At 36.0% G+C, this 24,261-nt stretch overlaps 1 protein-coding gene across 1 annotated transcript; it reads left to right on the top strand.

Moving 5' to 3' along the window:
- The first annotated feature begins 10,163 nt into the window (after positions 1 to 10,163).
- LIN7C (lin-7 homolog C, crumbs cell polarity complex component) lies at positions 10,164 to 18,073 on the top strand. The gene is made up of 5 exons (XM_011362570.2): positions 10,164 to 10,263; positions 11,407 to 11,525; positions 11,780 to 11,851; positions 13,414 to 13,623; positions 14,217 to 18,073. The coding sequence occupies exons 1-5, from the start codon at positions 10,227 to 10,229 to the stop codon at positions 14,370 to 14,372; spliced, it is 594 nt and encodes a 197-aa protein (XP_011360872.1). The 5' UTR covers positions 10,164 to 10,226; the 3' UTR covers positions 14,373 to 18,073.
- Positions 18,074 to 24,261: the final 6,188 nt, after the last annotated feature.

The raw sequence follows: 24,261 nt of genomic DNA on the forward strand, positions 1-24,261 counted from the left end.
ACTGACCTCATCCACTCTTCATACAAAATGAATAACCACTGGGCATGGATAATATGCCAGATATTTTGCTACCTACTAGAGTCAAAGAATAAAAGGCCATTCTCACTCCTCTAGTGACACTATATCACTATCTGATTGGAGAAGACAAACACCTTGGTAAACACAATACAATACAATATTGGTAATCTGTGTAAAGGCAGCACAGAGAATGGAACATTTGAAGTCAGAATGAAGGATGAGTAGAAATTTACTAGACAGAGAAGAAAAGTATGCCCAAAGGGAAGTAAAAGAAAAAATAAACGAATGAACTACATCAAACTAAAAAGCTTCTGCACAGCAAAAGAAACCATCAACAAAACAAAAAGGCAACCAATCAAATGGCAGAAGATATTTGCAATCAATATCGCTGATAAGGGGCTAATAACTAAAATATATAAAGAACTCATATAACTCAACAACAATAACAACAAGAAAAACAAACAATCCAATTAAAAAATGGGCAGAGGACATGAATAGATACTTTTCCAAGAAAGACGTACAGATGACCAACAGACATGAAAAGATGCTCAACGTCACTAGTTATAAGGGAAATGCAAATCAAAACCACAATGAGATTTCACCTCACATCTGTTAGAATAGCTATTATTGATAAGACAAGAGAAATAAGTGTTGGTGAGGATGTGAAGAAAAGAGAACCCTCACACACTGCTGGTGGGAATGTAAACTGGTGTAAGTACTATGGAAAAAGGTAGAGAATTTCCTCATAAAATTACAAATAGAACTACCATATGACCCAGCAATCCCTCTTCTGGGTATCTACCAGAGAAATTTGAAATGAACATACATATACCTCTATGTTCATTGTAGCATTATTCACAATAGCCAAGACATGGAAACAACTTGAGTGTTCTTTGATGGATGACTGGATAAAGGAGATGTCATACATGTATACATTGTAATACTACTCAGCTATAAAAATTGATGAAATATTGCCATTTGCAACAACATGGATGGATCTTGAGAGTATTATGCTAAGTAAAATAAGTCAGATGGAAAAGGACAAGAACTGTATGATTTCACTCATATTTGGGATATAAAACAAAAAGCAACAAATGATCAAACAAAACAAACAAAAAAACAAATTCTGAGATAGGGGCAACAGAATAGTGGTTACCAGAGGGCAAGAGGGGGTGGGGAAAGGACAAAAAAGGTAAAAGGGGTCAAGTGCGTGGTGATAGAAGGAGACTAGGCTTCAGGGGTAAGCAGATGTCATATTATAAAGTTGTACACCTGAAATTTATATAACGTTATTAACCAATGTTACCCCAGTAAATTTAATCAATATGTTTTTTAAAAAAAGAAAAGAAAAGCATGCCAAGCAGACGGAATATTTGAGGGGCATGAGCAGTTCTATGGGGCAGGACTATAGAAACCTGAATGGAATGAATAGTAGATGACGCTGCTTATTGAATAAGTATCCAAATCCTTTGCCCCACTTCTAGCCACCATTGCCCCATTCTCACCATCCTGCCCCTGGCCCAAGCCCCAGGAAATCCAAATAGAAATCCAAATACAAGTATGTGGTGGCTTTTGTAAACATTACTGTAGATTTAGAGACCACAAGGAAGAGTCTCACAGTATAAAACTCTGCAGTGCACCTCTCCCTTAACCCCTTGTCCCTCCTCACCTCTTCGCTATTCATCCCACATCAACACACACCATCTCAGCCCAGCCCAGTTATGCAGAATTTCTCCTTTCTTCTCTGAAGTTTTGGCAATTTCCAACAATCAGGCCTTAACAACAGACAAAGCCCAAAGTTGACTCTCCCTTAAAGGAATTTTCTTACTATCTGCTATAATAATCAAAGCTTCTCCCTGTGATCATATTTCTAAAACACAGTTCTAATCCTAGCACTTCAATTTTTAAAAATTTTCAGTGGCTCGTTCTAGCCTAAAGAACAAATCTAAGCATTTAGGAGCTCCTATAATCTACCTCAACCTAAATGTTAACCCTTCATTTATCTTACACCCTCCCCAACCCTAGTTGAAGCCCTCCTCATTTCCTATGTGTAACATAATTTTTTTTCCTGCATGGCTTCGCTCACAAAGCCCTCTCTCTGACATTATCAATCTCCATTTACCCACTTGTGAAAATTCTAATCATCCCTGTAGAAATGTTTCCTTCTTGCTAAAGCTGGGTTTCTCAACCTCAGCACTACTGATATTTTGTGCAGGGTAATTTGTTGAGTGAGGCTGTCCCATACATTATGAGATATTTAACAGCATCCTTGGCCTCTACCCACTAGATGCCAGAAGCAATCCTCACCCCTACCCCACCATATGTTGTCACGAAATTAAAAATGTCTCCAGATGTTCTCTGGGCTTCAACATTCATTCCTCGTTGAGAACTACTGCTCTTTAATATATTCAATGGTTACTCCCATGAGACATTATTTCACTCCACTCTTTACCCCACAACACCTTGCACCTGTATCAAAACTTCTGCAGCTAAAGCAACAAGAGCAGCAACCATAGCAGCATTTAGCAACCTCTCTCTTTTGTTTCTATGGTTGGTTATCTATCTGTCTCCTTCCACTGGGTTTGTGAGCTCCTTGGAAACAAGGTATCTTCCTGGTATCTCCAGGTCCCAGCATTATGCTTTGCTACAGTGGGTAATCAAGATGTATTTACTGAATTGCTTTGGTAAGACCACTGTCTCAGTCTGTCTTCTGACTAGCCATTTGATGACCACATCAGCTGGAAGATCAAGAAGCTAATTATTCTAATGCTGTTTTGCAAGGTTCTATCCAAACCTGACAAGATATAAGAAGCATTAAGAACAGTGGAGCCTGGAGAGTTTGTTTCATTTTTTAATTTTCACCTTTTGGAATGGTTTGTAGTTGAGTAAATATTAATTTTCAGGCTCAGTTTAGGTTAATATAGTAATGTGGTTCATTTCAATAAATATTTTAGTTTGAGTCAATTTGCAGACTAATTTTTTTAAGTTTAAAATGTAAACATTAAGTAGTGATCCAAACTATCAAACATAGCACTTTAGAAGATGCTGGTAGATAGCATTCTGGATTGTTTCATTTGTATAGTTTTCATTTGCCCAAATTGCTTGAAAGTTCCTGAGGGATAGGAATATCTGGCATTTCTCCTCTCTCTCACGGCTCTTGCTAAATAAATACTTTTGAGATAACTGGTTGAAACTTTCCAATGGGAGAAAATAAATCTATTGACCTAGAATGTGCCAGAAAGTTCTGACAGGTCAAAATATTGTGTGGGACTTCTGGAAAGGGTGCTTAAAAGATGACTCAACTAGGAAGGGTGATTTTCCCCCTTCTGCAATAACTTTCTTTTTTTTTTTTTCTGTCTTGCAACTCACATGTAATAACAGGAACTCCTGCAGCCATCTTAAATCATAAGTAAACTTGATGGAAGACATGTCCTAGGATGGTGCTGCAAAATGACAGAAGCTAGGATCCTTGATGATGCTGTGGAGCTGTCATACTTGCCCCAAATCACCTATCTTTGGATTTCTTTTACTTATTTTAAATGCACTATTAATTTGGACTTCTGTGTTTCAATGCAGCTGTTCTTAATATTAACTGATACATAAATATTTAACTGTAATTCAACAATATTTTCAAATGACTACTATGTACCAATTCTCGACAAAGATAACACACCACAAAAATCTTTATAGTTTTCAGAAAATGCAAGTGTTGATGTTATACTCAAGATTTTCTGAATCAAAATTTACTTGGTGGGCCTCTGGCATTAGAAAAAAAAGAAAAAATATACATACATATATACACGCTACTATATATGTCATCAAATTAAATTAGGCATGAATATACATAATTATATAGTATATAGTGTATATATTTGTGTGTGTACATACATAGTTGTATTGTTTTCATAATATTCCCTTATATTCCTTTTTATTTCTATAAAGCTGGTAGTAAAGTCTCCTTTTTTCATTCCTGATTTTAGCAGTTTGAATCTTCTCTTGTTTTTCCTGGTATAGCTAAGGTTTTTCAGTTTTGTTGATCTTTTCAAAGAACCAAATTTTGGTTTCACTGATTTTTCTCAGTTGCTATTTCTATTGTATTTTTTCCATTATATGTTTTTTAATTTATATTTAATTTCTATAATTTTTTAATTCTATTTCTGCTTGAATCTTTTTTTTTCTCCCTTCTACTTACTTTGGGTTTACTTTGTTCTTTTTTGAGTGTCTTAAGACAAAGGCTAGGTTATTTATTTGAGGTCTTTTTTCTTTTCTAACACAGGCACTGATAACTATAAATTTTCCTGTAAACACTGCTTTAGCTTCATCATGCATGTATTTTTAAAGCCCTTCAGAGAATTCTGATGAGCAGGGCTTGGTGGAAACATGCTGTACTTCTTGCCACTGTAAGATTTTTGTTTGTTTGTTTTTTTCCACTTCCCAAGATGGTTTCTGGCCTTTTGAGAAGACAAAGGTTTTCTTATAAAGCAAAATGCCTTGGTTTGAGTTTGGTTGGGTTTGCAGTAAGACTCTTGCTTGTAGCTCAAATATTTCTTTCACAGTCTAATGTAAAAAGCAAGAGCATGTTTGTTTTACTTGGTCTTCTCTGTGAAGATTTCCTGGGTTATATGGGCCCTTCTTAAAGGGCTTTTTCAGTTGGAAGTTTCCTTTTCTGCCTGTATTTCTACTAAGCATATTTTTGACAATCCTGACACAATGTTTATTAAGCAGAGGTCAGCTAATAGTGAAAGCTTCCTGTGCTACCTACCATAAGCCCTTTCGGTTAGATTGTGTACTTTATTTGCCTTGCTTTGTCCATAATTTGGCAGCGTTATCACCCATTCCACGTGACAAGTGACATCATTGCTATAATGAGAATTCCAAGCAGCACCACTGGATCAAAGCCCATCTGTGTGCCTGCTCCCACACTTGACAAAACAAATTCCAAATTCATTCAGCATGCCGGTGCCATTTAGTCACTGTGACATATCCCAAATTTTGGACTCTGTGCAAAAACCAATCTGTGCCCACAAAATTAATCATGGAACACATTTTATGACGTTTGACAACAACTTAAAAGGTTTTCATCTCTGGCAGGTGGCTCTGCCAATCTGCAAGTATGTGCATGACAAACTCTGAACAATGTATTGTGTGGCTGAAAATATATTGTGCAGGATGCACACCCCGGAGAGAACTAGAGTGAGTCCAAAGAATCCTGAAGTCTGTCTCAGGGACACATAATCCAGACTGCTATCTTGTGAAGGAAGGGTGATGGCCCCAGGTACACACAGAAAACCAAAGAAAAGGCAACAGCTCGTGTGCCAGTAGATGCTGAGAACATTGGCACAATCGCCTGTGTTGGCAGGACCAAAAGTTTGAGATGGCTAATTTAAGCGACAAGATCCTGGCAAACAGATTTATTTAGGGCAAGGGTGCGTCAGGGAGATGCCAGAAAAATACATCAATCTGTGCCTTTACATGTACTACACAGTGATGATGAAGCAACTGACATTAAAAAAGTAAACCTTTACACTTTAATATAATCTGCAACTTAGCCTAACAAAAAGTAGGGTTTACTTTAGATCTCTGGTACTACTCCAAGGTAGGACTTTGTGTTCTGAGCTGAGATCTGTGATCAAGAAAACTTCCCTTCAAAAGGTGTTTTTGATGAGATTTCCTCGTATTGTTGCGTTTAATTGATTAGATAAAGTGTTTTTACATATTGTTTAATTTATTTAAAATGCAGGCTAATTCATATTCGACAATATCGTTCACATTAAATAAAGGAAGTCATTCATCTAAAACTTTACTTTTTTGAGAACTATATCATAGAAACTGTTGCAAAAAGAAAGAAGCCTGAGGCTTTAACTGTAATGACAGAAGTCTGAATAAGGTCCTTTTGATTAAGAGTAATGTTTTACTCTGCAAAAAGACATAATTGTCTTAAGTTTATCTCTTCTATTGGGTAGTGCATATTTGCATTTGGTTCAACAGGCAATAAAATAGTAAAACATTCTACTTGGAGTATCTTACTTTCCATTTTCCTAGCTTCTCCAGACAGCCTCCTGCCCCTAATTTCCCCCACCCATTCCCCTTTTCTCTAAATTGATCCTATCTCTGGCCATTGTATTTGCAATGGGTTAAGAAAGCTTTCATACTTAGCCTACTTAGGACTTTAACTTATTTATACAAAGATTACATTTGCTTAATTTAATCTTTGTACAAAAGATCTGGGGTTTGTCTATAGATTCAGTCTTCCTATTCCAATTTAACTGTTCCTCTTCATCTCTGAGGCAGGAAGCAATATGCTGAAGCAACAGGTGAAGAGTTCTTCCATAGGTAGAAACAGTTCTAAATTAGAAAGCCTGGTGATTCAATAATCTGACAGAGGCATAGAAACTAAAGCAGCTCTGCCTCATTTATACTCACAATGGCTTCCTTTGAGACATGAGATACCAGTCTTTTCTATAAGATGAAGGAGGTGAACTTTCTAGGTCTCTCCCAATTCTAATACTTAAGGATTTGTCAATTAGAGAGGGACATTTTTACAGGATCTCTCCTTACACAATAGCTGCTTCTTTCATTTGTTTTGTTCATTTGAATACAAATGAGTGGTTAGTTAATTGAATCATATTTCGATAAAAAAAAAAGTCCTAAAACATTCTTTTTCTTCTTTAACTATGCTTCGAATAATTAATGATATATAACTGTTCTCATTCCCAATCCTTAGAATGTGGCTTTTTATTTTTTTTTATTCTCTCTGAAAATTTTTAGGATCTTTTATTTATCCCTGGAATTCTGAAATTTCATCATGATTATGTATGTTAAAAAATTACCAAGGACAAGGAAAGAATCATTTGAAGGAAAAGAGCAAAGTAAACAATCTACAATCCCAATTAATAAGAATAATTCCTGTTCTTGCCAGGCAGGGTAGAAACACACAATTAATGGGGCCTTGGGTAAGGAATTTAGAAGGGCATTGCCTCAGAAGTGGGACACAATTAGTCCTACACAAAAGGCTGAACTAGGTCCACCTACCAAAGCTTAAAAACAATGCTTAAAAGAACAAAATTATTTCCAAGTATCCAACTGTATGTCAGAACAATCTCAAAAGTATTTATAGGACTACAAAAATATCTAGCACCCAAAAAAGTAACTTTCATAAAGCCTGGCATCCTATTTATATATAAATTATCAGTCATACAAGAAGCAGGAAATTATGAGCCATAATGAAGAGAAAAAATGATCAATAGAAACAGTGTTAGAAATAGCACAAATGATAGAATTAGTAGACGAGGTTGTTAAAACTGTCTTTATAATTGTGTTCTATGTATTCAAGAAGCTAGTGGAAAGATTAAGCATGTTAAGTAAGGACATAAAGATGTAGAAACACATGCACCATAAATCAAACTTCTAGAGAGAAAAACTACAATACCTGAGATAAAAAATGAACTAGATGGGATAAAGAGTATATTAGGTATTAAGAAAAGGAATCAGAGAAAAACTTGAAAAAAAAAAAAAACAAAACGAACAGAGCATCAGTGAGCTGTGAGACAGTGTCAGGCAGCAGAATATACATGTAAGTGGAGTGAACAAAGGAGAAGAGCTGGAGGATGGGGAAGAGAAAACATTTCATGAAATGAGGGCAATGTCTGCATTTGTCTAACTCTACATGGTATTCTCAGTGCCTAGCAAGGCACCTAGTAAATATCAGACACTCAGTAAACATTCCTTGAACACATTTGTGATAAGAGATTTGGATAATAGATAAGCACATGTGCACTATTGCTGTTATGAGGGCCATCAGGGACCAAAGAAGGGAAACAGTATTCAGAAAAGGAAGCTTAGTGGAAGTGGCATGTCTTCAGCAGGGACCTGAAGGATGAGTTCAGTTTGAGAGTGTATACAGTTTAAAGAATTGGAGGAGATGAAGAAGGGCATTCCACATAAGAACATAAATGAAGACTTGGAAGCAAGAATAAACGTGGCTTTGACTATATAATAGTCTGCCCTTATCCATGAGGGATCCATTCCAAGACCCCCAGATAGTATGACAAACCACAGATAATATGACACCCTATATATACTGTTTTTTCCTATACGTACATACCTATGATAAAGTTTAATTTATAACTTAGGCACAGTAAAAGATTAATAACAATAACTAATAATAAAATAGAACAATTATAACTCTATATAATAATACAAGGTATGTGAATGTGGTCTCTGCATCTCTCGTCTTCTCTTTCTCAAATATCTTATTATAACTGTACTCACCCTTCTTCTCATGATGATGTGAGATGATAAAATGCCAAACCTATTTCTGAATCTGTGGAGCCATCCTTACTTGGAATAAATGGCTTGGTATCACTTGCTTCAGGGGATTCCTTGCTGAAGTACATATAAGCTCAATGCTTTCTGGTGCAACACGCTGCCATCAATCAGAACATGTTTTCTGTTCGTGGTTTCCATCCACAAATTTAATGCCTTTAACATCTTAACCAAGGCACTTATCACACACTGTGGCCGTAACCTTTGCAAGTTGAGGTGCAACAGCAAAACTAGCACAAATTTTTTTCCTTCTTCACAATTTCAGAGATAAAAGATTTGTTCTTATCACATCTTAGCAACCTCAGCATACAACTTTTTTCTTTCCTTATTAAATCAAGAACTTTCACCTTTCCACTTAAAGGAAGCATTTTATGGCTTCTCTTTGGCATATCCACTTTGCCAACATCACTACTCTCGTGCTTTGGAGCCTTTATTAAGTAAAATAAAGGTGAGTTGAGCACAAACACTGTGATAATGGGATAATGGATCTGATAACTGAGGCAACTACTATGTGACTAATCAGTGGAAGTGTATAGAACATGGATACACTAGACGAAGGGATGATTCACATCCTGGGCGGGAAGGAGCGGGACAATGTGAGATTTCATGATGCTACTCAGAACGGGGTACAATTTAAAACTTAATTATTTATTTCTGGAATTTTCCATTAAATAATTTTGGACTGCGGTTGAACACAGATAACTGAAACCATGGAAAGTGAAGCCGCACATAAAGGGGGGCTACTGTACTACCTCTACTGGAGCAGTGGTAGCACTTGAGGGATAATAGAAATGAAGTTAAGTGGATTAGGGTCAGAGTATAAAAGATTTTAAAAATAGGAATGGAGAAATCAATGAAAGTTTCTGAACAGAAACCTTTGATGATGAAATCAGGGTTCAAGGGGGTGAGGAAAGAGTATAGTGGTGATGTTCACAGTGGATTAGAAGAAAATATTACTGTTGAATGGAAAGGGTGGGCCCGGGGCACCCAGGTTGCTGAAACAGCTGTGTAATGAAGTGTTGAAAACTTATATGGGAGAGCACATAACTTATCGGCATAGCCTAAGACTTGAATAAATCTTACTAGAATTTAAATACTGGGCAAATTAATAATTCATTTAAATTAAGGACTAACATTTTATAGATTTATGAAATTTTCAAATGTCCCTAAAAATCAGTAACGCATTAATAATATTATTCGCTTCATATTTTATTTATATGATTCTAGATCGACTTCAAAAAATTACTTTGTGGTGCGCTAAAGTGCCTTACTTTCTCTGTCACCCAAGTGTATTTCATGATTTGTTACTTTTCATCTTCACTCTCAAATAAATTTGTAGGGAAGATTTGCGCCTTGAATTTTTTAAACTAAAGCAGCTGCCACAAAAGGAAAATTTGTAATATACCATTTACACACTTAGGTGTCACGGAATCCCAGGGTTTAAGAATAGAAAGGACCTTGGAGATAGGGCTCTTTGTCGCACAGATGGAGAAACTGAGGACGAAAGCGGCTATGTGAAGATAGAGCCACAAATGGTGAAACTTGGACAAGGATCCGGACTCCTCCACGTGAGACGAAGGTTCCAAGCAGGTGAGATGAGGCTTGAATCCCGAGGCAGGGACCAAAAGCCGAGAAACGGGATCTTTTCAATTTTAGGAGGCTAGGATATTCGACACTTACAACCGCTGATGGTGCAGCGCACAGCCCACCTCCAGCACCTGCGCTCATGCACGTCCTCCCCTGAAGGCCTGGGTGAGACCCAGACCTCGCTGCACCTCTCGCGATACTGGCCAGACCTCGCCCTCCCGGCTTCCTCTAGGCCCCGCCCCTCACCGCAGCCCCTCTGTCGTCATTTCCTGTGGGTCTGTAGGCAAAGGGAGAAGATGGCGGCGCTGGGGGAACCTGTGCGGCTGGAGAGGGGTGAGTGCGGCGGAGGCCCGGACCAAGGAGGGCGGAGGGGGTGGAGGAGTGCTGTGTCGCAACAGGGGAGGAGGAGCGGCCCAAGCTCCGAGACCCGGAGCCAGGCTGTCCCTCCAGCTGGCGTCGGTGACCGTCGACGTCCTTGCGCCCGGCCCCAGGGTGGGCGCTTGCGATCCTCTTGACCAACACCCAGACGACTTCTCTGTTCGCGTAAACTGTCCCAGGGCAGAGCACTGTTGAATACCACCTGTCCGCGTTCGCAGACACATGCCGCACACTCGGGTGAGCACAGCAGACGCAGCGTTCAGAGACGTATTAGCTCGAGACACAAACATCACACGCCCAGTTCGGACGGAATACCCGCACAGCCCGTGTTTATCCGTGCACAAAGCAAGTGTACCCACATATCACACGCATCCCGGACTCACAACACCTTACCACAGAACCGTGTTATTCCCCTTTTATATGAAGAAACTGAGACACAGGGAGGTTAAGTAATTTGTCCAGGATCACCTAGCTAGTATTGAAACCAGATTGACAAAATTCACTTTTTATTTTTCTCTTTTGTAACCATATGTATTTGATTGTCTTAATTAAAACACTTCTTAAGTTGAAAACAGACCAGTTAATTTGTGTCCCTGCGACTAACTGTATCTGTAATTAAGCAGTTGGTATCTACCATATATATTGTGTTTTCCTTTGGAAAATGAGCAGTGATTTCACTAGCACACAGTATATTCTGTTGTTCAGTGCTTTAATTACTAACAATGATAGGTAAGTTTTGACTGAAAAATTACGGATAATACTGTCAGCTTTTCTGAAGCAGTAGAATGTTCATCTATCACATTTGAGCCCCAGTCCTTTCCTGTGACATTTAGTATTCACTTTTCCTGTCTCTCAGTGATGCTTTTTCCCAGATTTTGTACATGTGCAAGATCAGTATTCTTAATCTACTATAAAATTGAGCCTTCTGATATTTTACATTCCCATCCTCACATGCTTACACACACACTCATACTCTTATGCTTTTTTTCTCTGTGTTCTACATATGTTCTTCTTGATGAATCCTAATTAGTACACTGTAAAATAGGTATTTAGAGACTCTTTGGAGAAAATTATCAGTGTGTGTTTGTTTAACTCTAGATATTTGTAGAGCAATTGAATTGTTGGAAAAATTACAAAGGAGTGGAGAAGTACCACCACAGAAGCTTCAGGCTTTACAAAGAGTCCTTCAAAGTGAATTCTGCAATGCTGTAAGAGAGGTGAGTAAATGAGATTAAAATTTACTAAAAACTTGAGTTAATTAGATAATACTTTGAAATTTGGTTTCAGAATTTCTTAAGAAAACAAACTTTGAAAAACATTAGAATCTGTCCTCATTTTTGGAATTTCTAACAGAAAAACATTTTACAAAGATGCATAACTTTGCCTAAAATTTTAACACATTCATTAACTTCACAGAACTCAAACCTAGCATATTCTAAGATTTAAAATCATAATAACTTTGATTTTATAGGTATATGAACATGTCTATGAGACTGTGGACATCAGCAGCAGTCCTGAAGTGAGAGCGAATGCAACTGCAAAGGTAAATTTTGTCATTTACTAAAACAGATTCTTTATAAATTAGAGGTTTAAAATATGCAATTATTAAATTCATAATAAGCTTATTTTGAAAACTAACAGTGTCCTTCAACCTACACTAAATGTCTCAAGTACTAAGAAACAACCCTTTTCTTAATTGTCTTTACAAAAGATAATTATGCAGTTAGATAATATATTAAAAATACATTTGCATACAGGTACTTATACACCTAATAGTTATATGCAATATACATATATTATGTAAATTTTCTTCAAAATTCTGAGATATGAATTACTATCCTTATTTTATTGATGAGGAAGTATCAGACTAGGTTATCTGCCTCAGACCAACCAAACAGTAAATGGTAGAACTGGGGTACTCCCCCAGGTTGTTCTTTGCTTTCTTCTTTACCTTCACTCTGCAATTATGGGGTAATGTCAGTAGTAGGTTATCCCTGCAGAGCTGTGGCTGGCAGGGTTTATGTGCTTTATGTACGTGTTTTCCTCTAATAATTCCAACATTGATCTCAGTAGCCATCATATATGGTTAGAATAAATTTATGTTAGCACTGGATGACTTATACTAACATTTGTCATTAGCAAGTAATTTTTCATTGATAGTTAACTGGTTCGCAAAAGGAAATACTGGATTTTCTGTTTGAATACAAACACTCAAACATGGGTGTAGTTTGGCAGAATAGAAAAAAACGTAGAAATTTGGCTTTAATTCCTGAGTTATATGACCTTTATAGCTTAATGAATATATGAGCCTTAGTTCCAATATCTGCAAAATGGGGCCTCTCTCAGAGTTTAGAACATAGTAGTAGTCAACAAATCTTGATTTTCTTCCTCTCCCCCCTCCCATTTTTGTTCATGCATCCTGATCTATCACGAAAAATGGTACCAGGTTACTTAATTACCTTTAAAAGAAAAATAAAACCAAATATCTTAACTTTGTGTTAGAATTAATCTAGATAAACCTAAATTTGAAAATTTTAAAGTTGTGGCTCTCTTTCATCTGTGCAGTTTTAGTAGTAACTAGAAAATGAACAAAAAGATTCATGTTGACTACATGTACTCCTCTTTTTCTTGATTCCTAGTTATTTGTTAATGAGTTATTTAGCATAAGAAACATAGTACAGCAGCCAAAATGCCTGCATATATAATGACACTTGCCTCCTTATAGGTTATGTAGATAGGTTGTGTTCTACACAAAGGCCTTTGAAGGAGCCGGGCTATCCAGCCCCAGAGCTCAAGACTGCTGGCATGTCAGGGTAGGGGTTCTCCTTTTTAATGTTAATGTTCGTCTGCCCAACAAGCCTGTTTCACAGAAGTTCTGAGCCCTGGATGGACTGACCTGAACAATCTTTACATGTCCTACATAGTCCCATGGTATGCTTCCCAGTCTTCTCTAAAATGTCCTCTTAGCTTACCTTCTCCTCGAACTACTAATTTGTGGGTATTCAAACATCAAAAGTAGGAACCTCGAAGGTAGTTTCTAAAAAGAGACTAAAGAACTGAAGTTAACAAAGGTCATATTTTTTAAATAGTAAAAATTTTTTTCAGGCTACTGTTGCTGCATTTGCTGCCAGTGAAGGCCATTCTCATCCTCGAGTTGTTGAGCTACCAAAAACAGAAGAGGGCCTTGGATTCAATATTATGGGAGGCAAAGAGCAAAATTCTCCAATCTATATATCTCGAATAATTCCAGGTGGAATTGCAGATAGACATGGGGGCCTCAAGCGAGGAGATCAACTTCTTTCTGTTAATGGAGTGGTAAGGATGTTTTATTTCTATTTGTAGTGATGTGTTAAGACCACTTGGGGGTGTATATGAGTTAGAGAAATAGAAGATGTAGGGGGAAGAACAAAACTTTGTAGTTTAGAAATCCCATGGGAGAATTCTAGGCAGTACTATTTAGTACGGTGATAACATTTTAAAGCACTTTAAGTGTGTTTTGCTTTTTTCCAATGTAAATTACCACTTAGTATGATTTTTATGAAGTTAGTATGCTATTTAGTAGTTGAGGCAATATTTAAATTAGAAGTCTTATCTCATTTTAGTCTTACAGAATGGCAGCTGCTTGATTTACTTCTGGTTTATTAAATAATGGGGCATATAGATTGATATGCTAATTGTTTGGATCTTATAAACCAGTTCCTGCACTACAAAAGATTATGACTTAGCAGAGGATTTCACACTGATTAGCATTAATAAAACTGGGTTATTTCATAGGTTTATAGTGTTGAAATGATATTAAAACTTTTTACTTACATTAAAACTTTTTTTACTTACACGTATTTTAAGCATTTTTGCATTTTGAGTGACTTACAAAACCTAGATACTAATTATGTATTTTTTTTTTCTAGAGCGTTGAAGGAGAACATCATGAAAAAGCTGTAGAACTGCTGAAAGCGGCTCAAGGAAAAGTTAAATTAGTAGTACGATATACACCCAAGGTCTTAGAAGAAATGGAGTCACGTTTTGAAAAAATGAGATCAGCCAAACGCAGGCAACAGACCTAATGCAGTTCAAAACTTTATATTCCATTTTGCTTATACTTAGAGAAGTTTTACTTGTGACCTACTAATGGCTGCAGTGCCAGTGATTGTAAAAAACAAACTCCCCGTGAAATGCTCCTTGCCGTTTTATAAATGCCTATTTTAACATCATTTATGGTTCCAGAGATGCATACACTTTTTTCTGACAAGAAAAAGTAAAAGGTGATGAGGGCAATTTTGTCCCGCTCTTTTTACAGGCCTTTTTCAAATGCAGATTTTGTCATAAAGTTGTTACAGATTTTTAAAAATGCTTTTTTAATATTCAGATGTACTTTTACATTCTTAATCTTTTTTTAGGAAAAAAGTTTTCTTCCTTTGGCTGCTTATTTAAAAATAACTGTTCTCCGTTTCTTTTTTTGCTTACTCTATTTTTTTTAACCTGTAAAATTTCTTTACAGTTTTCCAAGAAATTAAACAGTTTCAGCTATAGCAGTTCATTACACTGTCAGTGTTAACATCACTGCTGCATTTTGTACTTTGAACACACACATAATACGTATAATCATTGATAAATCATAGCACAGTGGAAGTTTTTTACTTTTAAACATAAATGGATAGTGATGACTCATTTCTACTGATTTATAAAAGTAAGTTTTTAAACACTTGAACAATCATTGCTAAAATATGTATTCTTTCATAATTGAGCACAAGGCAAAAGGATGTAATTTGACTTTTAGCTTTACTGATTACATCTATATTCAATGGTATATCAAATTACAAATACAAAACAGGTTCAGGTTTTCATCTTTTGCAAATTTTTTAATGCTATTCATTTTTATTTAAATATGTTTTTCATATTTTGGTCCTTCTATTCCTAGAGATGAGCCAGTTAGTTTGTGGTGAGAAATAGCAGAAGCAAAGAAGAAAAAGTAATACTTTAACCTCATTAGCCTCAAGAGTTACATACACCAGCATGGTTTAAGGAATTGATTTTAAATAGGAAGATTATGCAAGGATCTATTTAAGATATGTAGGAATTATGAGGTAATGTATTCATAAGAATCTGTAGACTCTGTCAGAATGAGTAGGAACTTAAAATGGTTGGATTTAGAGATGTGATCTTTATGATTCAAACATAGTGATGGGAATTCTGAGGGATACTTTCGGTTGTCCACTGGATGTCACTGTTTTACTAAAAGGCAGCTATTAGTGCAAGACAGATCTTTTTAAAGGCTGAAATTAGAGTTGAAGTTCATTTTCAGTCACAACTTACAGGAACATTTGTATGGTTTTTTTTTAAGTGACAGATGCTAAAAAGAAGATAATGGTTTGAAATAATAAGGAATTTAGACCCTGTGTAAAAAGTGGGCATTTTGTAACATTCCTTCAGGAAGACTAGAAATGTATAACTTTTTCTGCATGTTGTGAGCACTGTGAGTCTTAAAAGATTATTCCAGTGTTCGGTGATTTTCAGAATAAAATCAGCATTGTTATTTATCATTTAGGTTTTGAACACTGGATTGCATGGTTGAATGTGTCTTTTGTCCACTACAAAATATGCTTGTTATTGATAGGATCATGTTGTTAAATTGTATATTTTCAAAATTAATTGTTTTTAAAATGTTGAGACCAAAGTAGCATAGAATTATGGATTTATTTTAATTTAATTGTAAAATTATTAGAGGTATTTGTTGTAGAGCTTTATATATTAAAGAGAGGTATTGGTGCATATAAAAACAGTAATAATGTTATGCTCATATTCTTGCATTACAGGGTAAGTAAACCCTGAAGAAATCTTATTTAAGTATGGCTACAGCTGCAGTAGCTTTTAAGGGCGTGTCAACATTTCATTATAAATTATAGCTTCCTAGTTCAGTATCTCAGCTGTTTCAGAACTTGAAGCCAAGTTAAATCTTTTTTGGTGTTGAAACTTAGTAAGTTGAGTAAGCTATTTTTTTTTTCCTCCAGTAATCCACAATCTGTTCTTTGTGTGGGTTGGCACTTAATTATAATTCTTAAAATAAAGGTAGCTTAGAGGAGCCAAATACAGTAGTTTTGCTTGCTGCTGTTGAGCATGAGTAGCAGTAGTTTGTTTTCATTAATGCAGTTTTCACAGTGTATCCCAGAGTTTTAAATCCTGACCATAGAAACGTTTAATCATTCAGTGGCCAAGATGTACAGTAGTGGTTAGTGAGGAAATGAAGGCATTTTTTTGTCATGTAAGTAAATGTATGATTCATGAACATAACTAGGAACATAGTAAGTATATATAATAGGTGCTGATTTATAATTTATAATAATTCCCCACTCCCCAGTTTCCATTTATTTTCTTGGTATTTCAAAACGGATTAACTCAGTGATTCTGAACCTTAGCTGCATATTAGAACACCCTGCAGAACTTTAAAAAGTGTTAATACCTGAGTTCCATCCACACCAGCTAAATCAGAATCCCTGAGGGTGGGTCCAGACACTTTTTTTTTTTTTTAAGCTTTCTGGGTGGTTCTGAAGGACATGACATGTAGGGTTGAGAACCACTAATTTTCCCCTTTATAAAATTACACTGGACTGTGTTTGGAAGTATCAGAATAGAATAATTCAATTTACAGCTGCTGTTAAGTAGCAGCAAATATAATGATTGGTTATATTTCTTAATTTCTTTAGGAATAAAAGGTACTTGACGTTCCTTATTTAAGAAGTAATTAGTCTACTTTTTTAAAAGAAAGAAATAAAATTTGCCAGTAGTTTAAACATAAACTTGATGTTTTATCTTTCTGCCCCCTTTGCCTTAGTAAAACTTACAAAGATAAATGTTCATTATTTGAGAAAGCATGTTTTAAAATTGTAGATGAGAAATAATGTCATTGATAATTACATGCTATCTTAACATGGCCACTGTATTAGCATAATACTAGATTATAGTGGCCTAGTTCTTTGGGGTTCGATAATTCAGATGTGTGGTTTTTTTAAAATCATTATCTTTTGAATTTTTGAGTTATTTTCAAGTACTTAAGCAGTTTGACTCAAGTACTTTGTTTACAATTTAAATAGATATTATAGCATTTAATAGAAGAAATGGCTATGGCTTATCGGAAAAGAATGTCAGCATGACTTATAGACTTAAATACATGTTGTGATTATTTTATAACGTGGAATGATCATTGAAATATCAAGGATTCTAATAATCGTATTTACTGAATAAATGTATGTTTATGAATTTTCTAATTTATATCTTGTCTCCTGCTAACAATCTGGTTTTATACTTTTATTGTCCAAAATTTAATTAATAGTGTTTTTTTAAAGGTCATTGCGGTTCTGTAATTGGTTAAATAGTGGAAAAAAAACAAATCGCTTGTTCATTAATTTTCAAGAACTTCTAAACATTTGTATCTGGATATAGTTTTTAAAAATATTAGCAAACAGTATGATTCTACTTTAATTCTTTTTTGAAGTAAAGAAATACCCAAAATGAGTTTAACACTTTAATAGATTATTTCATTTATCAATTGAATTCTGATTCTAAGACTTATTTAAAATAAATTTGTATTGTGTTCTTGTTCATTGGATTTGAAAAAAATGAAATAACTGCACGACAGGTGTGTTTTTTTGAAAGCTATGTATAAAATAACTTTTAAATGAGGTAAAAGCAAAATCTATGCTGGTTAGTGGAATGAAACTTCAAATTCCTATATTTTATTTTGTCTTTCATAAAATATAACTAAGGAAAATGGTCTCGTGTTATTTTAAGAGAGACAGTATGGCATGTGATTGAGAGCACAGAATCTGGAGCTGGACTACCCTGGTTTAAATCCTAAGTTCACCATCACTGTATAACCTTACACAAGTTACTTAACTTCCCTGAGCTTTAGTTCCCTCATCTGTCATGTGTAATAAGAATGCCTGTAAGTGTAATATCATTATTTGTGAAGCCCTTGGAATGGTGCCTGGCATAGTAAGTACTATTTGTGTTTGCTATTATTTTCATGTAAAATAGCATTGGGACCTTATTAACTGAAGGAAGATGTTGTGGCCAGTAATTAAAATTAGCAAGTTCTTATTTTTGATGACTAGAAAACATGATGTTTAATTTGTGCTTATAACTTTAAAAGAAATAAGATTCATAGGAATGTTCAGATTTCTGTCCAATCTGATCAAAGAAACACCTGGAATTCTAAAATTAGTGGAGTTTGGAGGGCAAAGGGTTGAAGTCACATGCACAATAAAAATCATAGCACTATAAGTCTCAGTAAAGAATTTACATAATCAGAAAAAATTGTAGGGAAGATATATCTAGCTCTAGAGACACTGGATTGTTAGAATAGGGATGAGACAATACAAGGTGTAATTCACCATCATGAATTTTTTAAATGTATGAAAATGTACCAAGCAACCAGGGATACAACAGAAAGCATTTATTGTTATTCCTGTTTCTTCAGAATTTCAGTAAACCAGAATACCTGTTATCTAAATCTTCCAATTCTGGTTTTGTTATATTCACTACATTGATTATTCTGGCATTAAAATAATGGAGTGGTGACCGAAGTTTGTACATATATTTCTATGCTGGCAGAAAACCTCCACCTGATGAAATCTTTCAAAATGTTATATACAGAACAAAAAGTAGATTCATACAGAATCCACTTGTCAATTTTATTCCATTGATTTTAAACTTTTTCTAAAACAGCTTTATATCAACAAGATATGTATAAGAGCTCCCTTAATTATCACCTACAGAAGTATATTTTGGACACAATCAAGAGTTGGTCCTTTAAAAAAGTTTTTTTAGGAAAGGAAGTATGGAACAATTTTAGTTTGTTACAGTCTCCAGAATTGTTCTAACCAATTGGACAAAGATAAGAAAATGTAACCATTGGTTGCAGATAAGTTCCCCTTATATGGTGGTGATTAAAAATAATTTATCAAGTAACAGAAACCTCAAACTTCTAATTTTGTTTTTTATTTGGCAAAGAAATGCAATCTGAAAGCACGAAATAGCCAAGAGAAATTTCTAATTTCTGATATCTCTTATTTGACATACTTTGAGCCCAGAGTTTAAATACTGATATTTGACTTTTGTGTTTTAAGGTGTTCTGAGTTGAATTGCCCCTCCACCCCAAAAAAATGTATGATGGGAGTCCTAACTCTTCAGAATGTCTTTATAGAAATAATCAAGTAAGATAATTAGGGTGGGCCCCAATCCAATGTGGCTAGTGGCCTTATAAAAGAAAAAGAAATTTGGACACAGACACAGGGAGAAAACCATGGAAAAATGAAGTCAGAGATTGGGGTGATCCTTCTGCAAGCCAAGGAATGCCAGTAAACTACCAGAAGCAAGGAGAGACACATGAATACATTCTCCTTCACAGTCCTCAAAAGGAACCAACTCTGAGGACACAACAGTTCAAACTTATATCCTCCAGAACCGTGAAACAAATTTCTTTTTAAACCGCCTATATGTGGTAGCCCTGGAAAACCAATGTGTAAGAGAATACATATTCTGGTGGCATCATTATCAAAAATGGATACTGAAGCAAAATTAAATGTGGCTTCTCCCAAAATTAGAAGTGTGCAATAAAGTTTTAGTAGAAGTGGTTTGGGTTCAGAAAAGATGAGATTCCTGGCCTTCGTGGTGAGAGGGAAATGCTGAGTTCTTTGTTTTCTGTGGTTGAAATGCTACCTTAGACACCTGTACACCTGTGTAATTGAGCTCGTGCTTCCAATTGACCACCTGGACCCATCAGCCCATTAGAACTTAGTTTTTTCCCTCATTTTAGGCTGCCAATTACTGCATGGCTGCATCTTTCTCAACTCAAGGGCTTTCCAAGAGTTGGCAGTGGCAGGAGAAGATTCAGCACTGAGGAGAGATGTTTCTGCAGCAGCCCTTGCTCCAGTGGAAATGTGATGAGAATTTGTCTTTGGCCAGGGGTATTTCACCCATTAAAGATTTGAGTGGGTTCCTTATGGTCCATGTGCCTGACGCAAAAAAAATTCAACCAGAACCAATTGTGCTGCTCCATCCTTAAGACTCTCCATTGCACTTTGGATAAAATCTAAATATCTTGCCATGATTGCGAAGGTTCTGCCTAATCTTTTCCCTGCTTCCACTCAAGCTTTATCTCAACCTACTGCCTCACTTGCTCTACTCCACACCAAATTCCCTTGGCTGGAAGCCTCTCCCTCTGGTTCTTCCATTGGCTGACTGCTCCCATTTAGGTGTAAGCTAAAGTCACCACCTCTGTTAAGCTTTCTGTCCACTTCATCTATAGGTAGGACCCTCATCCTGTTAATGTGGCAACACCTGTTCATTTCATGCTTAATTGTGTCTTCCCCATTAGAATTTAAGTTCCATGACAGCAAGAAAGATCGCAATTGTGTCATTCACATCTTTTCCCCCCATCACCTTACACAGTGCGTAAAACCTGGGGATTTGTTATACATTGTTGAATTGACCTATTTTCCATAATTCCACAGGTAGATCAAGAACTTCCATGGGACCATATAAAAACAGTAACAATGACACACCTAAGTTAGACACAGAATTTGTTAGCTGATCTTGTAAAAACAAATGTCCAAGAGAGGACCAAGATTCTAAAGGGGTAACGCCATTGTCAATCTTTCATCCCCTTGCTCTGTTAAAATTTTGGGTCCCATTTGTGGAGAACAACAATGGAGGTTATTTTAATCTTGTGTTCTATGTAAATATAATAATAGCTGAAATTTTATAGTAACTAATGTCTGATTTTTGTTCTTAAGTAAAGCTTTTCTTTAGTTGGATGTTAATTACCACAACCAGAACTACATGAAGAATTGTGCACTGCTCACTAAGGTCTGCTTTTTAAAATGTCTATTGTATAATTTTTAAATAAGTAACTAATGATATGCTATAGTGGAAGGAACACGGCTTAAATTAACAGTTCTGCCACTTAACACATGATTCTTGAGTCCAATTCCCTTAACTGTATATAATAATGGGAGTAGGAAATTTCCAATTTCCCTTCCTTGCTTCCTTCCTTCTTTCCTTCCTTCTTTCCTTCCTTCTTCCCTCCCTCCCTCCCTTCCTGCCTGCCTGCCTGCCTGCCTGCCTGCCTTTTCTTTCTTTCTTCATATATGGTGAACTGGAACTACTCTGGTTCAAGGAATTGGGGGGCCCCGATGCTACCCCCTTTGACACTCCATCCCATGCCCCAAAGTCTAGAGGTTCCTCTGAGTACAGTTTGAAAATTTCTGTATTAGATGATCTCTAAAGTCCATTTCTGTTCTAAAAGTTCAATGGTACTAAAATGCTATTGGTAATGCAGATGATTTTTATCACAACATATAAACTACGCACAAAGAAGAATTTGCTATAATATCAGAAATATTGATAATAGCTGCCTTTCATTAAGCATCTACCAGGCACTGAATCTAATCCTTAAAACTACCCAAAAGTGATACGTATTATCCCAGTTACACAGAATCAGAGACCAAATAGTTTTTTTTCAGAATCACACTGTGATCGACACAGCCAAGTTTCAATCTCAAATTTATTTTTGAAACCTATGCTTTTCTTCCAATGCCACAGTGCACTTTTAACTACTTTTTTCCTCATTCGTTTTTTTAGGTTTCTTGGCTTTTTTTGTTTAGATGTTTTCTTTTTTGAGCTAGTCCTGTGTTACACACACAAAAAAGCAGAATAAATTTAACCAGTGTATTATGTCAGTATTCACATGGGCATTTTTAAGTTGGCATCTTTTCTTCATTCTATAGGTATTCCATTAAATTGCATTAGCATGTTGAAAATACCACTTTCTACCTGTTGGATTACTTTGTGTCACAAAATTAGAAATAACTAGATTGTAGTAATAACTGCTTAAGAATGATAGAAGGAACTAGCTGAAGAAATGACTGAGAAAGTTGGAAGAAAGTTATCAGCTATGGTTCTATTCATTTCAATTAAATGATTTTGATTTTTAGTCTGGGTAGAAATCATAAAAGCTATTAATTCACTCAACAAGTATTTTTTGAGCATCTATTATGTACTGGGCAGTGTGCTTAGGATACAGCAGTAAACAAGACAAAGTCCTGCTGATAAGAAGCTCATATTCTAGTGAGAGAACCAGAGGAACAAGAAAACAATGCACTTTCAGGTGGTGTGGTGAGTGATAGGTAGTTCAACAGAGTAGGAGAGCTAGAGAACCGTAGGAAGATAAGATTCAGGAATATTAAATCACTGTCAAGGTTCACAACTAGTGATTCCACAGTTTTTTCTCATAGTAGGCTGTCTGAGATGGGCTCGGGGACACAGCTCCACCATATCTCAGTGGCTAGCTTTGTGATTGTCCTTGGAACCTCCATACAGCACCAACTGCAATTCTCATAATCCTTGTGATGCTTACTAAACATTCGAGCTATTTTCAAAGCACCTGTTGCATGCTGATGATCCTTTTCTATCAGTTATCATGTCCATTGACCCCTCCCCCAATCCCAGTTGGAATAAAAATCTAAACATCTCACCATGACCCACCAAGCCCTGCATGGTCCAGTTTCTGCCTTCATCTCCAGCCTTCATTCAGTATTTGTTGAGAAAACAATACCAAAGAATGCACCATCCTATTTTAGGGAGGACAGAGAAGTTCTCTCTGAGAAAATGATAGCTGGAGAGAAACCTGAATGGTGCGAATTGAAGCCACTTGTTTATCTGGGGAGATCGGGGTTTTTGACAGGGCCCAATAAATAGTATCTTTCTTCCCACGCTGGTTCTGAATACAGCAGGAAGTAAAACAAACAACTTGGCAGAGGGGGACCGAAATATTATCTTTATTATTTATCCATTTATATTACACATATTTGTTGAATGCTAGTCATGTGCTAGGGGGTAGGAATACAGTAGAGCATGGAAAAAATTCCTTGCCTTATGGAGCTTCCTATTAAAGGCTGAGCAGGCACACCTGCCCTAGACTTGAGAAAAAAGAATATGCTCCCTCAAATTAGCCAGACTGACCCATCTACTCTGGACAATGACTGAATTCTCATCATCCCCAGACTGCAAGAGCAAAACTTGCTCACTTCTTACATGGATAAGGGCAGAGGAGTGACACAAATGCTTCTTCCTTCGTCCCACATTTGCCAATCAGATTCTCACCCCATCTCCCATGGGGCGAGAGTGTCAAGTTAGGAGCAGCCACTGAGGTAGAAGTAGAACCCAGAAAGTGTGGTGTCCCAGCAGCCATGTAAAAATATGGACAAGTGAATAATTTTGTAAGCAGAATGGCTGGTAAGAAAATTAAAATATAAATTTTCAAACCACCTTTTAAATCATTTTTTAATTTGCAAATATTGGCAGAATTGGATTAAAAACCCAAATGCATCTTATTATAGGCTATAAATATTTTTCTTTTAAAGTTGATTAAGGAGGGAATGCATCAACAGCACACACCCATCTTTTTTCCCCATCTCCTTCTGTAAGTACACAGAATCTTAGTTTTATTATACTGCATATAACCTTTTCCTCCTACCTTTTTATATTTTACCACAAGGTGGCACCAAAGTGCTATTGTTTCTGTTTTCAGATTTTCTAGCAGTTCTTGCTGACTAAATACCAGGCCTAAGTTTAAAATAGTACCAATGTTTTTTTTTTTAAACTAAAAAGTAATAGTTAAATGTACTTCAGGAAATTCAAAGTTTTGTAAACGTGGAGAGAAAATTCTTTCCAAATTTACCCTAAAAGAAAACAAAACAAATCTGTATAAATTACTAAATTACATGAATATCTATCTACCACTCCATATATAAGTTTGCAGAGGGAGGTAGAGGAAGAGATTGATTTAGTATTGTTTTGGTCCTCGTACAAAGTATGAACAACTGTAGTTGACTAGAAATTATCTTTGGCTTTACATCTCTTAGATATCTTCACCCAAGCTCAAATAGGATATTTGAT

Source organism: Pteropus vampyrus, unplaced genomic scaffold (genome assembly GCF_000151845.1).
Source record: "Pteropus vampyrus isolate Shadow unplaced genomic scaffold, Pvam_2.0 Scaffold76, whole genome shotgun sequence".
In the NCBI taxonomy this organism is placed as follows: domain Eukaryota; kingdom Metazoa; phylum Chordata; class Mammalia; order Chiroptera; family Pteropodidae; genus Pteropus; species Pteropus vampyrus.